This window comes from Chionomys nivalis, chromosome 20 (genome assembly GCF_950005125.1).
Source record: "Chionomys nivalis chromosome 20, mChiNiv1.1, whole genome shotgun sequence".
Taxonomy (NCBI): domain Eukaryota; kingdom Metazoa; phylum Chordata; class Mammalia; order Rodentia; family Cricetidae; genus Chionomys; species Chionomys nivalis.
Window position 1 is genome coordinate 23,524,029 of NC_080105.1, and position 15,783 is coordinate 23,539,811.

A 15,783-nucleotide genomic window follows, 5' to 3' on the forward strand; every position below is an offset into this window, starting at 1 on the left:
TTTTCTGTAGTATAATTTTATAGATCATCTTTTCTCACTAATATTATGAAGTCACGACACATCATGTAAAGCGATTTCATTGAAAAATATATGACATGGTTTCTTTTTATTTTGGTTCCCACAGTATATTACATAACACCCCCAAAATGTCAAGATGCTTCACTATATTTTCCAAAGTATCATCACTCCTCATACATTTAAGTGTAAGCTTAAGGAAAAGCTTTTGCATAATTAAAAAAGATGAAACAGTGCTAAATTATTCAAACAAGTTCAAGTACAGTTTTTACTTTTGGCTTTAGTTCAGAGTTCCTTACTCCTCTAGTACATTAACAGCTTGGCTAGACACTGTGTGTAGAACTCAAATTCTCTGATGATATCTTTCCTTAAACACTTTAGAGAAAAATCAAGTATTAAAATAAAACCTAATTAGGGCATTATATTTGAATTACACTTTTATTCTAAATAATATTCTAAATAAAAAGCATTATGTTTATTTCAGTTTTTTTAATTTGTATTTCTTTACAGGATTTTATCTATCTTTATATCTGAAATGCATTTAAAAATATTTAGCTTAGAATAATTGCTGAGTTATAGAAAGCAACTAAGTTACAGTAAATAGTTTACATAGAACTTTTACTAATTCACTTTAATAAATCAACAATTTTATATTTCACTATTTTGTAAGACTGAATACAGCTTAATATTTGACAAAGTGTCCAGTGAATTTCCTAAGTAAATAAAATAATAATAAGGATATCGAATGGACCAAATAGTAGCAGTGTACAATGAACTCTAAGTAGGACAAAGTTGAATTTCCTTTTTAGGGAGCAAACATCCCTTTTGGATAACAGCTAACCTCTGCTTATACAGATCCTCTGTCTCTATATGAGAGGTAGGAGACAGTCTAAACAGTGTATTACTATGGTCAGTGGTGTTGGATTGAACCCTGGGTCTTCTATGTGCCAGGCAAGCACTCTCTCCCTTGAGCTGCATTCCTGTTGTTAGTATGTAGTGTTATGGATAGGATTATAAGCCCCCAAAGAAAACACAGCAATGAATTCTGAAGGCATCATGGAGAATATGAGTCACTTGCTATATTAAACATATAAGTATTTTGTAGAATTCTAATTTTTGTGGCAGTACTTCATTTTATTTATTATTCCTATAAGTTCAGCTAAGATTTTCTTGTTAAAATTATTTGAAAGACATTGCAGTTGGGAACTTCTTTAGATATTTTGGTGCATACTAGATAATCTTGGATTCAGTTTTAAAGGACTTGAAATTAGGCATTTAAAATATTGTGCAGTTCTGATAACTAAATTCTTTTCCAAAATGCACAAAACCAGCCGTTTTTCAAGTTTGCAATCTCTTGAAGTCACAGAACTAAAAGGATTAATGCTTCAATAACAGTTCATTGCTCAACTTTGAAGTGAATCATAGGCAATACAATCAGAATTATCTTGTTAAAAAATGAGTACAAGTTAATAGGACAGGAATGTCAGTATTATAACTGTGCTTGGTTGGTAAGCATTAATTAAAAGAGCTTTGCAATTTCAAAGATGAGATAAAAGATCTTTCAGTCACTATTTTAAGAATCTTCCCACTGAAGTAAAACACTTCTTATGTTTATGGGTTGTACTTTTGTTGATTATAATTGTCTTTGGTAGATTGTCAAATTAAATTGCTGCATGGTTAGAAATAATACTAATATGTCCCTAATATCCTGATCAAGATTTTTATTGTCTTATAGTCTCTGCCTTTTTAGTATCAGTGAAAACTGACCAATTTGTCTGAGAAATACAGAGCCTATGCTGCTATTTTTAAAGAGTCTGGGATGTTGTTTACACAGTAAAATATGTGAAATGTATTTGGAGTGAATTGAATTGGAGTGCTTCTATTTTCCAACTTTTACTATTCAACATATTTCATATTTTACTTTTCTTACCTCTAATATTCTCATAGGTCAATTTCCTGGAGTGTACATTTTATAAACAAAAGGAAATTTAGTTGCTAGCACAATAATCCATTTTTTCCAAGTAACTAGCAGGTTAAGGTATATCATGATGAGAAGACTATGCTTGCAATAAATGAGACAAAAGTAATTTTAAAACAATCTGAAAGATATGGATAATTATATCCAAATAGTCTATTTAGTTACAAAATATTAGAGTAGCTAAGAAATCATTATCTTCTGTTAAGCACATATTTTTTCATAATTTTTATTATAACTTCCAGTATCTTATATAGATACTGGGCAGTCATAAAATCAATGCATGTTATTATGTAATAGGTATATATGGGTTATCATGCATTTGTAATTGAAAATTTAAAATTAAGTTTATTAGAATATATCCATACAATAAGAATTTATTATGGAATAAGGTTAGAATTCATGATACGCTCTCTATGTTGCAGAGCTGGGAGCTGGATTAGTTTTTTGGATATGTGTTATGGGAAAAGTAAAGAGAATATAGATGGTATTCAACATTTCTTTCCCATTCTCAAGTGGTTTTAACATCTACTATAAGTCATAAAGAAAACTATAAACTTTGCAGTGATTGGGAAATTGTCAGGAGCCATGCAGCCTAGTTTTCATCCATGTATGAATGCCTGTCCATTGGATCTCCACAAGGCAAGACTCATGGAGATGGTCTCTCAGTTGGCAAGAACCAGGGGACCACAGACTAGCAGAGGACTTTGCTGACTTTATGCAGCTTGCAGGCTCTTTTTTCTCTTATTATATTTTTTATTCCTTTGGCAGTTTTTGGTTTTACTTTTTCTATCATTCATACAAAAGTGTTAATTTCTCCTGGAAATTGTGAGTTTTTTTTAAAAAATGTATATTTTCCTTAGAATCATCAGGGAGCTAAACCGTTACTTTTTTTTTTTTTTTTTAATCTGGAATTACTAACTACAATTCCTAATTCTGGGAATTTCTTTGACTTAGTAAAAATTAAGGGGTCTTGTTTTTAAAAATTTTTGTAAGTAAAAGGTTGATAAAACTACCTTGTGAGAAAGAGGCTCACAGACCTGTAGTGGCAGGATGTAATAGGTACATATGGAAAACACTTGGAATAGGAACCATGTCTCCCAGAGCTGGAGAGGAGAGATTAGGAAAAGACCTCAGGAATACGCATCGTGCCAACTGTTGAGAGTAAGTTCTCTGGATACCAATCAGTGGTAACATATCCTGCCATATTGTATTCTCCAAGAGGAAAAAAAATATAATGTAAATTATGGAATGGATAGATCCATCTTTGCCATACACAGGACCTTATACTGGTGGAAGAGCTATAGTGCTATGGGATGGAAAAAGGGTACTTTATCAAAGTCTACATTTTACGGAGAGATTGAGACATGAGACCCTCTTATAGAAAAGGAAACTGTATAAAAACATATCTTGCAGACATAAAAGAATTGTTTGGGTTTGAATATTCTTGTCTTTAAAGCAATGTATTGATATCTGCTACTCTTTAACTTCGTAACTGCAAGTTTCTGCCAGCTGACGTAAGTGCTGCTAGAGCAGGATGTGTCTGGTCCAATTTTTAGTAAACCTGCCAAAGTGCTAGGTGAAGGTTGTGTAGGGGATGAAAAAATGTATTCAGGGAAGCATAAAGGAGAACAATGGGGCTTTTATAATGATTATGATGCATTCCTAAAATATAGTGTATTTCTTAAAAGTCAAAAATAAAACCTGGGTGGTGGTGGCGCATGCCTTTAATCCCAGCACTCGGGAGGCAGAGGCAAGTGGATCTCGGTGAGTTTGAGGCCAGTTTGGTTTACAAGAGCTAGTTCCAGGACAGGCACCAAAGCTACAAAGAAATCTTGTCTCAAAAAAAGAAAGAAAGAAAGAAAGAAAGGAAGAAAGAAAGAAAGAAAGAAAGAAAAAAAGAAAGAAAGACAAAAAAACAAAAAACAAAAACAAACAAAAAACAAAAATAGAAACCAATTGTAAAGCTGTCCATGTTACCCTGGTAAGAAAAACTCTGTTTACATACAAAGATAGCTGGAGCTATTCAGGACCACTAGAGTGCCTTCTACCTGGTGGTCAGAATTCTTCTTGCTCTGATGCCCTTTTCCAACCTGGGCCCCGACAGGAAAGAAAGAGAAAGTTGTGCACATCTATACTAATGAGAAAACAGACTACCTAAAAATGCATGTACTGTGGAAACAATATTTCAAGTTAAAATAAATAAATTTTAAAATTAAGTAAAGCAAACATCATGCACCCCTCTTCGTTGTTTCCCTCATGGCTAATTTAGAATACTCTGGAGCTTTTGCACTGGAACAATAGTTGGTGCAGATGCATATTTAAGTTATATCTTGTCATTGATATTTTTCTGATTTTCATTTAAAAGATTCTGATTTTGCCCTCGGGTTGTGGTTTAGCAATCTTTCCCCTAACGTTTGGCAGACTCTGGTTCCAATCTCCAGAACTAAGAAAGAAAATCTCACTTGACACAGTTCTATTGAGGCAAATACGTCAGGATGTTGTTACTATTCCAGTCTTAAAGGTTCTGTAATATCTCATTGGTTCATTATAAGGTAAACATTCCCTTAAGTGCCTTTGATTCATCTGTGTTTGCCTTCTAATGGTTGCCTCAAAAAAAAAAAAAAAAAAAAAGGGCTATTTATACTTTTCGTGTTGAAGGACAAGGTAAGTATAATAGAAAGCAGAATTATTTATAAGGAAAGATAAAGAAAAATGTACTTTTGAGATAGAAATATTTTCATAGAACTAGTGTCATTCTTGACAAATTTTGTCATGGCTCAGATATTTCCTTTCAGCTTCAGAGATTAAAAAAAACAGATATGTAATGACCTCAAATATGAAATCTAGTCACACCTGTGATTTTCTTTAGGGCAGATCTGTGCTTGTGATCGTTGTATTTCTTCTGTTTGCTCCAGGCAGAATTTATTCAATTTAAGTAATGTCAGAATACTTTTGAAATAAGACAAATAAAGTAGAGAAAAATGTATGCAAGCATTTTGCCAACATTGAAGGGGTGTAGTTCATCATTACTTTAAACCCTCTGGCTAACTCTCAGCATAAACAACATATCTTGTTCTTATATTTAATACATGAATCTATTTCGATGGTTTTGGCTCACAGATAACAAAGAACGACACATATGTTTAACCTTTAGGTGTGTACTTTTTCAGCAAAGAAAGCATGCAGTAACAAGTTATTTCACTTGTCGGCTGCATATAATCACAAACACAATGTTCTTATCTTGTGTAAATTACTCATAAAAGTGATACTTTGCCTTTTATTAGCAAGCACTGCTTAGCATGGGTTAGTTTTTCAAAACTTAGCTTTAAAGTCCATGATTGGGTTGACTAAACTACAGAAACATTGAAAAGTTTTTCATTTTAAGTGGCAGTTTCTGCTGTGACTTTTGAGAGCAGTTAAAGGTCAGAAAATAGTACCATTTGGTTAAAAAACAGTTGATATTTCTACAACACATCTGAGATTTTGAAAATTCTTTATGCTTTCACTTTATATAATATTAGAATAATCAATAATTAAAATATCTAAAATCACTTTAAACATTTTTCAAATATAATATTAATGGCAGTAATAGTTAAGAAAAAGAATAGCTGAGTCAGGGCTTGGTTTAATTTTTACCAAGAATTCTGTTATACACCTTGCCCTAGTAGCTGCTATATGATTGAACTGAGACAACTCCACCTCAGTTGAAATAATTGCATGGGCCAAGGATATATTCCAAACAAAATTGTTTGTAAATGCCTACAACTTGTGAATGACTACATTTTGAATATATCAACTTATAAAGATTAAAACAATCTCCATTGATACAATTGATATATTAAATCATTTAGAATTGAAATCCATTCTCCTGCTATTTGGAGGTATTTGGGGCTCATGTAACTTAGATGAGAAAACAATTCTTATTAAAAAAATCCATCTTTCATGAATCCATTTATATTTTTCCTTGAATTTTTATATCAAAATGTATGTACTTTAGTATATTAATATTTAAATTCTCATTCTAAAGTAAATAGAAAAATCTAATTGAATTTGTTTAATTACATAAATCACCAAACATTCAGACAAGCTGCTACTAAATTTAACAATTACTAATGAGCTGATTTTTTCAGTGTTTGGTACTAATTAAAAATAAATGTAACACTTATTTAAGAACAAAGACTCCCACAGTATCTTTATCTTTATTCCTAGAGATTTAAAGATGAATAGAATTTTTACATAGCATGATTGCTTAAGCTGTTTATTTTAAATTTCCACAGAGAGATATTTAATATCTTACATGATGGCCTTTATTTTGAGTAGCCAATTTGATAATTTGTTCCTGTATATGTTGGTTCTACAATGTTCCAATGGTCAGTGTTCTAACTGAAATGAAGTTGCCACTAAATGATCTTGTCACTTTCCTTTAAAAATATACTTTACATCTCAAACCATTACCTTTATTATCCTCAATATTTTTTTTATTGGATTTTTCAAGACAGGGTTTCTCTGTAGCTTTTGGTTCCTGTCCTGGAATTAGCTCTTCTAGACCAGGCTGGCCTCGAACTACCCTCAATATTTTATTATACTTGTTTCATGAATCTTACTGTGCTAGTCTTGATTCCACCTTATTTACTTTAATTGAATTAAAAAAATCAAGAAACCCCAAAGTGGTTGTAATGTCTACTGTATGTGCTAGTGTAACATATATAACACCCATTGACACTATGAAGGAAACAGACCATCTCGCAGTAATATGAAACAGGACCCCACAATGTGCATTTTGTATCCCTTAAAGGAACAAATCTGTCCCGTTATTTTACAGGGAAAATAAAAGTAAATTCTTTCCCAGTACGCTGTTTGATACATTGACTGTCATTTGCATACCACACGCACATACACACACTCTGATGGAAAGGAAACATTTTCTGACTGCAGTGTTTTTGTGTGCCTCCAGAGGCTTAATCTTGCTGCTGATGGATGTCTTCATGCCTAAGAATCTTATAGATAACCCAGTAGAAAATGTTAAAAATCAAAAATGCCAGTGGAAAGCAGGCTCGGGAGATGGTGTCAATCTTCTTGGCCCTGTCGATGAAGACCTTCCTCATTTCCTCGGGGCTCTTTGGCATTACCTGGACAGCATGGTTGGGGCCCTTTGGGAGCACGCCATCCTTTGCTTGCAGACATGGCCCCATTCCATAAGTGGTGAAGCTGAACCGACTCTCCCTCACCTCATCTTCCTGTTTGTAGAAAACACCAGGAGATGTTTTAGTAAGGAAGCAGGGCATGCTGTGCTGGATCTCAGAATTATGGCTTAACCTTTATCATGACGTATGCTCGCTTTAATATGAAGAACAGATAGCAGAAGCACATGATGATGAGTTGATGTGAGGTTTTCCTTGCTTTGCTACCTCCTATAGGTATTCTGGTCAATATGACACTCCCAAATGAGTTTTAATGGAGAGATAAAAGTTCTAGGGTGTTTACATGCAACAAAGTAAGTGAGAGTAAGAAAAAAGCTGTTGAGAGATTTATTATATGTGTATCTTAGAAGTTTTTGGTTACAAGTTTAAACATACAAATAACTGACAAAAGGGAAATCAACACCAGAACCATTGGCTGAATTTTTATTTCTTGTGGAGACAACCTTTTAATACTCACTTCTTCCAATTCTAGTTACTTCCTTGGAAAGTACAGTCTATTAGAAAATTCTGCTTGCTTTGTGTTACCTTTTATGCTGTTTCTCTATTTTATACCATCTTGCTTGTAAGAGTTACAAGATAATAACATGATCTAATATGTGTATGGCTACTTCACAGATACGGTGAGTTGGTAAATTATGAATATAATTTGAAGGGCTTATTTCATATTTAAGCAGTAAACTTATCACTCTTTGCCCTTTGCCTAAAATCAACTGTAAATAATAAACTTATTATAAGTTAAAATTCATAAATAATGTTTGAAATTATACTATTACTTCTAAATAAAGAGAAATTCCCATATATTTACATAAGCAACTAAATCTAGGGCTTGACAAATGACTTGGTGGTTAAGAGTTCTTATTGCTTTTACAGATCTGAGTTTGGATCCCAACACCCACACAGTAGCTCGTAACTGCTTAAATCTCTGGCCGTAGGGGATCCACTGCCTTCTTCTGGCTTCTATAGGCACTGCAAGCACACAGTACAAATGCACAGACACACACATATGCACATAAAAAGCTTAATTAAAACCTATAAAATTGAATGTAAAATTTATAAATGAAATATCCTCATGTTATTAATTAATATATAGTAAAATGGATGAATACATGAAAATGTGAGTTAAATTATCATTACTGATAACAAGGATCATTTTTTGCTAGTAAAACTGCAAGCTTCAAGATACATTTTATCGGTATAAAACTGCTATGATAGTTCTTTTTTATATTAGTTTAAGAGATAAAATAATCATTTGGCCCAACTTGAAAACTGCATTAGGTCTATGAATGTAGCTGCTCAATAAACTGCATGTCATAAAATATGAAAGTTGAAAAATAGGAATAATTATGGATTCTAAAAGTGAGAAAATGAGCAAACGTTGATTCAATAATGTATGAAGTAGTTTTTATAGAATTATGAAGGTGAGGCAATTCCACCTGAAAGATAAAAGCATATAATTACTGGAAACATTTCAACTGTAAGATTCATTAAGCAATTGGATTTGAGTGGAAGCAATTAAAATACAACAATTAAAATCACCTTAAAATAAAGCTTCCATCCAAGTTACCTGTGACTACTGTAATACTGTATTGTAATGTTTCAGAACAAGAAAATGGAAACCATTTTTGCTCAGGACTCTTGTAAATGCATTCATTCATGTGGCCATGTTTAGACTTCTCAAAACAATTTTATGATAAACATAGTGCATGATTTAAAACTGTCTTTTAAAAAGTATATATGAACTTAATTGTTATTATGTAAATGGTATATTATCATCTTTAAGATTTAATAAATGATGCTGCTTCTTGCATTCCTGAATGGAAACGTAAATTATCTCAGTAATTTAAATTATATATTCAGGTCATTTAATTTTGAAATATAATATTTAAATTACATCAACACACATATTTAAAATACAGCACTAAAAAGTAGAAAATAGCTTTCTCAATGAACATTTGCATGTATTGGTGTATTAGTTGAATTGGAAAGTTCATTATCAAAATACTAATATTTTATGATTTTACAATATACGTTTAACAAACCAATTCATTGGCTACTTTTCTTTTCACCTATTCTGGACTATTTATTTTAAAATCTCTGAGACCACAGCTACTCTTCTCAAGTAGTTTTTCGTTGAAAATTAAACATAACAATAAATGAACAGTCAACTTTTTTTCTGTTGTGTCTTTTTATATAACTGACTGTGTGTAGGAGAGTTTCATAAGTCCTGAGCTGTTGTGACACTCTGAAAATGACCCATGGTTTCTAGGGTATCATTTTCTTGAAATCATAGAATTAAGCTAAATGGGGAATAGAGCCAGCTCCACTCACTGTGGGTATCTGCACCAGCATGAAAGGGTGAAGAGGACTGTGCACAGGTCTGTTTATCCTCAGCCAGTGTGACTGGCCATACAAACAACTGTCTTAGAATGAGCTCTTTGACTTCTGCGTGCGAAGGTAATCACATACCCTTGACTTTTGTGTATGCGGGGGCAAAGAAGCTGTGTCCTGGAGAAACAACTCAGATTCCTGTAAGATGATGATGGGGCTAAACTTAGTTTGAAAGATTGCCTTTATTTAGAGGGTTTAAGTGACAATTCAATCTGAACTTCAGCAGTGGACACAGAAGACACATTATAGCATAGCTTTTCCCCAATATGACTAGAAAGTTTTGTTATGCTCTGAGGAGCATCGGGTGCTGATCTGCTCTGGGGTTAACAAGGCAAATGATGTGCAGAAAATTATTGGGTCTGAATCTTACTACAGGAATACGGATGGCACAGAAGTACCCCCTGGGGAAGAATTATGTGGAAGAGCAATGAGATAGAAATTGATGAGGATGTGTCTCAGCATCCAGTAATGTCTTCTTAATTAACCATCCTCGAGAAGTTGGGGTCAAATGATAGTAAGGGAAGAAGCACGTGAAGAAAGCAGTTGGTTTTCTGAGATGGCTCAAGGTGAAAACGTGAAAGAGTATTTTGTTTTGTCCTGATTACATCTATAATCCTTTGCAGGCGACACACCAAAAATAGTATTTAGAGTATAATGTGCCCATATATTAAAATATCTGAGCCACATGTTAGCAAGTTACAGGAGGTAAGTAGCTAATTTTAATTAAGCAGTTTGAATGCAATATGTCCATAGTGACATTTCCGCATTTGTACAACATATAAATTGAAATTTTTCATCTTTTTAATACTAAGTATTTGGGATCTGATGTGTAATTTGTATTTATTTCATCTATAAAGTCAGACTGCGTTTCTAGTGTTTGGTAGCCATATGCTGCCAGGAGCTACTAAATAGTAATAATAGTTGCAGTGTAATCATTCGGATTAATCTTCTGTAGAGTTAGCAGAGCTCTGTGTGATCCACGCTCTCATGAATCTCTAAGTTAATCAATGTAGGAGGGAATGATAGATTTTCAGATGATGCAGCATAAAAATTTTGGTAAAAATGCTGAATTCCAACTTGTAGTGTTCTTATTCATAAATTTCTGGCTTTAGTGATCAAACCACACTCATCTAAACTCTGTAGTATGACCATTATTGGTAGGGGAGGTCTTCCTTTACAGAAAGTTGGAGGACATGTAGATTCATGAGTACAATTATTTCTGCAAAGGTCATGCTGAGGTCACTGGTGGGAAGAAAATATCTCTTGACTATTTAAAATAAAGATCATTAGCACTTTATACATGCCTATTAAGAAACTAAAAGATAATATTGAAAATGGGTAGGATTCCTATGAATGACTGTGGGCAGATTGAGGAGGCTGGAAATAGGTCTAGTTTTAGAAGTTACCACTCTTAAGGAAGTCTACTAGATTTATTTATATCAAACATTAGAAACAATGATGATAGTGGAAAATGGAGAGGAAGACACAGATATAAGTTTTTTTTTTTTTAAATTTATTTCATCCCTTTAGATAGATCTAATTGGACAAATGAAGTTAAGGCCGTTGACACTTAAAGACTGTATTGAAGGTCAGGATTTTCTTGCACAACTCTGAATAGGAATTTAAGATAAAACAATATTTTAAATGGGATGCTGAAGGATGATAAAAACAGACAATTTAGCCGGGCGATGGTGGTGCACGCCTTTAATCCCAGCACTCGGGAGGCAGAGGCAGGCGGATCTCTGTGAGTTCGAGACCAGCCTGGTCTACAAGAGCTAGTTCCAGGACAGACTCCAAAACCACAGAGAAACCCTGTCTCGAAAAACCAAAAAAAAAAAAAAAAAAAAAAAACCAGACAATTTAGGTACTGAAAATCAGTGGATAATGTATGATACTATTACAAAGGAACAAGGATGCAGTAAGTTGTTAAAAAGAAGCTGGTGGGGCAGTAGAGAGGGAGGCTATGGTTGTAGGAATTGGTAGTCAAGAAGATTCTAGGTAGGAAGAAAGAGAGTACAGAGGTTTTTTGACTCCATGTGCAATTGAAAGAATAGAGCACATATTGCTATTTCTGGTCTGAGCCTAATCTTTATTAACCATTTTTAAGTATAGTTTTAACTGGATGTATTAGAATGGGACCTGTAACAACTATCCAAGTCTTCATCTGAAGTAAATACCAAACACTATGAGTTGAATGATGACACTTGGCATTCTCAGCTCTGATTGAATGAGTGAAGGCAGGGGTGCTAGTTCTACTAAGTGTTGCTAGAACAGTCTGTCTGGCCTCTGAAAAAATTAGATGGGTCTTGGCAGACTGGCTGTTATCTGAGTTCAGTAAAGAATTCTTACACTCATCTTCATATGCTGGATAATGTGAAACTTCTAGAAAGTTAGTCAGGACAAAGGAAGTAGCTACAATTTGACTGATATTTTTGATATTTTCTTTTTAATCTCAATCTAAAAGAAAAGTCAACACAGTATACATATATGTGGGAGAGATACAGTTACAGTCTCCTTTCCTCTCAGAGAAACTATGTTCTTTAACTTATTGCAGAAAACTGATCAATATTTAATGGGGATCACATTTAAAGTTAATCAGTTAATGATGAATAATAACTTTTCTCTTCAAGGGAACGATCAGGAATTTTGGAAACTTTGGTAGCACATGTGATAGGACAGTAGAGACCATTTCATCCAGACTCCAGGGTTAACATCATTGGTCTACATCTAGGACTTACTGAGTCTAAAGCCAATAAATACAATTCATAAACATTGAAGGAAAAAATTGCCATCTCTTCTGGACTCTACTATGAGAAGACCAACATAGAATACTTCTGAACTCTGCTGAGTCTGTTTTGTCCTTATATTGCCACCTCTGTGTAATGTAACTAGAAGATGAATCGTTTTTGAAGTGGAAAATGACAAACTGAGAGATCTGAGGCTCATGGCCATACATCTGTGGTTGTGGAGGTATCTATCTAGTATGAAAATGGAGGTAGACTCCAGTTTCTGGGAAAGTACAGATAGTGGAATTTCAGAGAGACTGCCAGCATGTAGAGAAATCAAACGCTCGGTACTGTGAACAGAGATGATGCATTTAAATGATCTATGGGCGTTCTCGTGAACTTTGATAAAAATAGCCACCAACACATGAAGGACATTGGTTCATACTTTGTTCTCAGATATTTGTTTAATGGGTCATGTGAAAAGGGAATTTCAATCAATAATCTCTTATAAAAAATACCCTACATTTAGAAAAAATGTTTACTCAGGAATATTCAAAAAGGTAACTTCTTGGGTTATGTATGTATCAAATTCATATACAGGCAGTTTATCTGACAATGAGCCCCAAAAGGAATCTCCTCCCGAGCTGTCAAATGTCTGCTGAACTTTACAGTTTTGTTCCTCTGAGACAGGACAAATTACCTGCTTAACTGTGGGAAGTTATAGTCTATAAAACATTTCCCAAGATTTGACCCATGAATTTTCTAGTACCATAAAATAGTCAAATGAATCTCTTAAGTGACGTCAGATTTAGAATCTGAAAAACTGATTCTAAATAATAGAACAGTGATGAATCTTCCTTAAAAGGCTACTATCAATTATTAGGTTACTGAATTAGAATATGATGTGATACATTATCTTATCATGAAATCAATTTTAGTTTTGAATAGTTGAAACATAAAATTAGTGTTTGTAAATGGTCAGGTTGGTATTGAAAGTCCTTATTCCAATCACCTCTCAAATATTTATTGAATATAATTTATAATTTGAAATATCTTCAGTGTATATTCTAATGAACTCCATGTCACAAAGGCAAGTAATTAAAAAGCATGTGTATATTTGACTGAAAAGTTCTCTATATATGTTCTAATATCTAGTGATCATAAAATTAAGGCATGTTATGACTTTTAAATACAGATAATATAGAATAAAGATCGCAAAGAATGGACTAAAAATAAGCTACAAAACATGACTGCTTAGAAAAGAAAAATTAAAACATTAATTTAATTTACTTCAAGACAAAACCCCTTATTATTCTTTAAGCCAGTTTCAAAGGAAAACAATGAGAAATTTAAAATGCCACTTAGTTGTATAACTTCATAATAAGGCTTTAAAAGACATTTTAAATTGGGAACAGATAAAAATATTTTATTCATTATTCTTCAAACCTGCACTGTTAAAAATCGAAGTCCTTTTTCACTGTGTTTAAAGTATCCTATTGAAGGACAACTCAAATATCTGCCTACTGCAGATTGAAACAGTAGAGGTAGGCTGAAGGTGGTAGACCAGATGTAGTCCTTCAGTGAAATCTCCTCATTCTGTCCTCACAATAATATATCATCATACCCGTGAGGTCAGAACAATCAGAATTAACTTTTGGTCTCATTCTAGGTCTTTAGAATGAGGAATCAAAAATAAGAAGTTGGAATATGAATGTGATAAAGGCAGGAAAATTGCCACCGAATGGTCACAAAACACTGAGCATCTAAGACCCCAGGAAGTTGATTATGTGAATTTTAGTAAGATACAGAGAAATATGGTAAGTTGATAGTTAGATTACATATATAATTTCCAGTGCAATCTTAGTAGATACCTTTCAAACATTCTTTATAAGTTAAGATCATGAATAGATAACTGTAAATGCATACTTGCTTAAATAACTTTTACAATTTATTGTCAAATGTTTTTGTGTTGTTTCAAAAAACAAATCGTAAGAAAATACAAGTAGGATCCATCAAACTATTTCATAGTTGAAAGTCAAACGTTGATATGAGATTCTTCGAACACCACTTGAAGGAAAGCTTTACATTGATTAGAGATGACAGAGTTCAGTGTATGTTTGATGCATTCAATGTTGATTCCAAACATAATTAGGGGCAAACAAGTGGCAAATTTTAAGTTTCTAAAGATGAATGTTCAGTATCTAGATGAATTATGAAAATAGGATATAGATATTTTAAGGGAAAGATAAGTCCATAGAATGTTTTTTTAAAAAGTACCTTAACTTCTGGTGTAGTATACTAAATTCTTTCAGTGAATATAATTGGGGGCGTGTGGAAAAGCTGCATGAATATTTTAGTTAACTTTGACACAGAGGCAATTATGATATTTTAATTTCAAATAAGAAGGCCTTATATTACCAATGGGGAAGCTCAGCCAATCACATTTGGCTAGGGTGTGGCCGCCTGGGGCCAGGGAAGAAAACCTGGGAATCCAGGTGAGCTTACTCTCTTCTCTGCCTGTGGTGTTTGCAGGACCCGTTTCGGATATCGGAACTTTTACCCCGGTGGTGTGAGTTTCTCCATTTTCAATTATTAAATTATATCTGTTGTTTTTAGCTGGTCTGGTTAATTCTAGCATACCGGTCGAATATGCCGTCATATTACTTTGTTTCTTTCCTTTTAATTGCTTATTTGTTTGCCTACTAGTTCTGTGTGTTTGTGCATGTGTATGTCAGTGTGCATGTGCCATAGGATGGCACGGGTGTGGAGATTAAAGAACAGTTTGGGGGAATCAGTTCTCTCCTTCTTACCTTGGTTCTGAGATTAGAGCTCAGGTCAGATCTTCATTCATTTTCATAGCAAGTGTCCTTACATACAGAACAATCTTGCCAGCCCTACATTTCTTTACAGAATATTACTTTTTATGAATAGTATTCAAGCTATATTCACTTGAAAGGAATAGTTTGCTTAACATAAATTCTAAATAGTTGTTTTCAGAAAATAATCAAAATCTTATCTTTATTTTACTTGAGAAGAGAAAGTTTCAATGTCTTATAAAAGCGAATCTTTAGAAAACAGTTCTTTTGGTTTTTGAATTATTGAACAACCACTTTTGAAAGGTATATGTAAACATTGTAAGTCTAACCTATTTAAGGAATATGTTCATTCTAGAGTATACCATAAATAAATCTAGAGTGGAACACATTAAATGACTTCATGTATGTGGGTACTATAAAGTTTCAGCCATGAGGTTTCCCTCTTTCAATCAACACATTGCACATACATTTTTTTATTTGCTTTAAGACCATAGAACTACAGAACACAAGACATAAAAATAGTTTACACATCAATCTTAAGAGTTATATTGAGGTATTTTTAAAGTAAGACAATAAATACATTTACAATACAAGTCATTTTAATGTATTATACCAATTTTCAAAATGCAGTGAATTGTATCTTATTTTCTAAAGAAATC

The 15,783-nt window shown here is 33.3% G+C and overlaps 1 protein-coding gene across 3 annotated transcripts in view; it reads right to left on the bottom strand.

Annotated features, from left to right (window-relative positions):
* Window positions 1-6,774: 6,774 nt before the first annotated feature.
* The window catches only part of Glra3 (glycine receptor alpha 3), a 137,708-nt gene continuing 128,699 nt past the window's right edge, over window positions 6,775-15,783 (bottom strand). For all 3 annotated transcript variants that reach the window (XM_057752657.1, XM_057752656.1, XM_057752658.1), the window contains one exon: window positions 6,775-7,230. In XM_057752657.1, coding sequence (XP_057608640.1) covers window positions 6,952-7,230 — 279 coding nt within the window. In that variant the 3' untranslated portion in view covers window positions 6,775-6,951. The remainder of the gene's footprint in view (window positions 7,231-15,783) is intronic.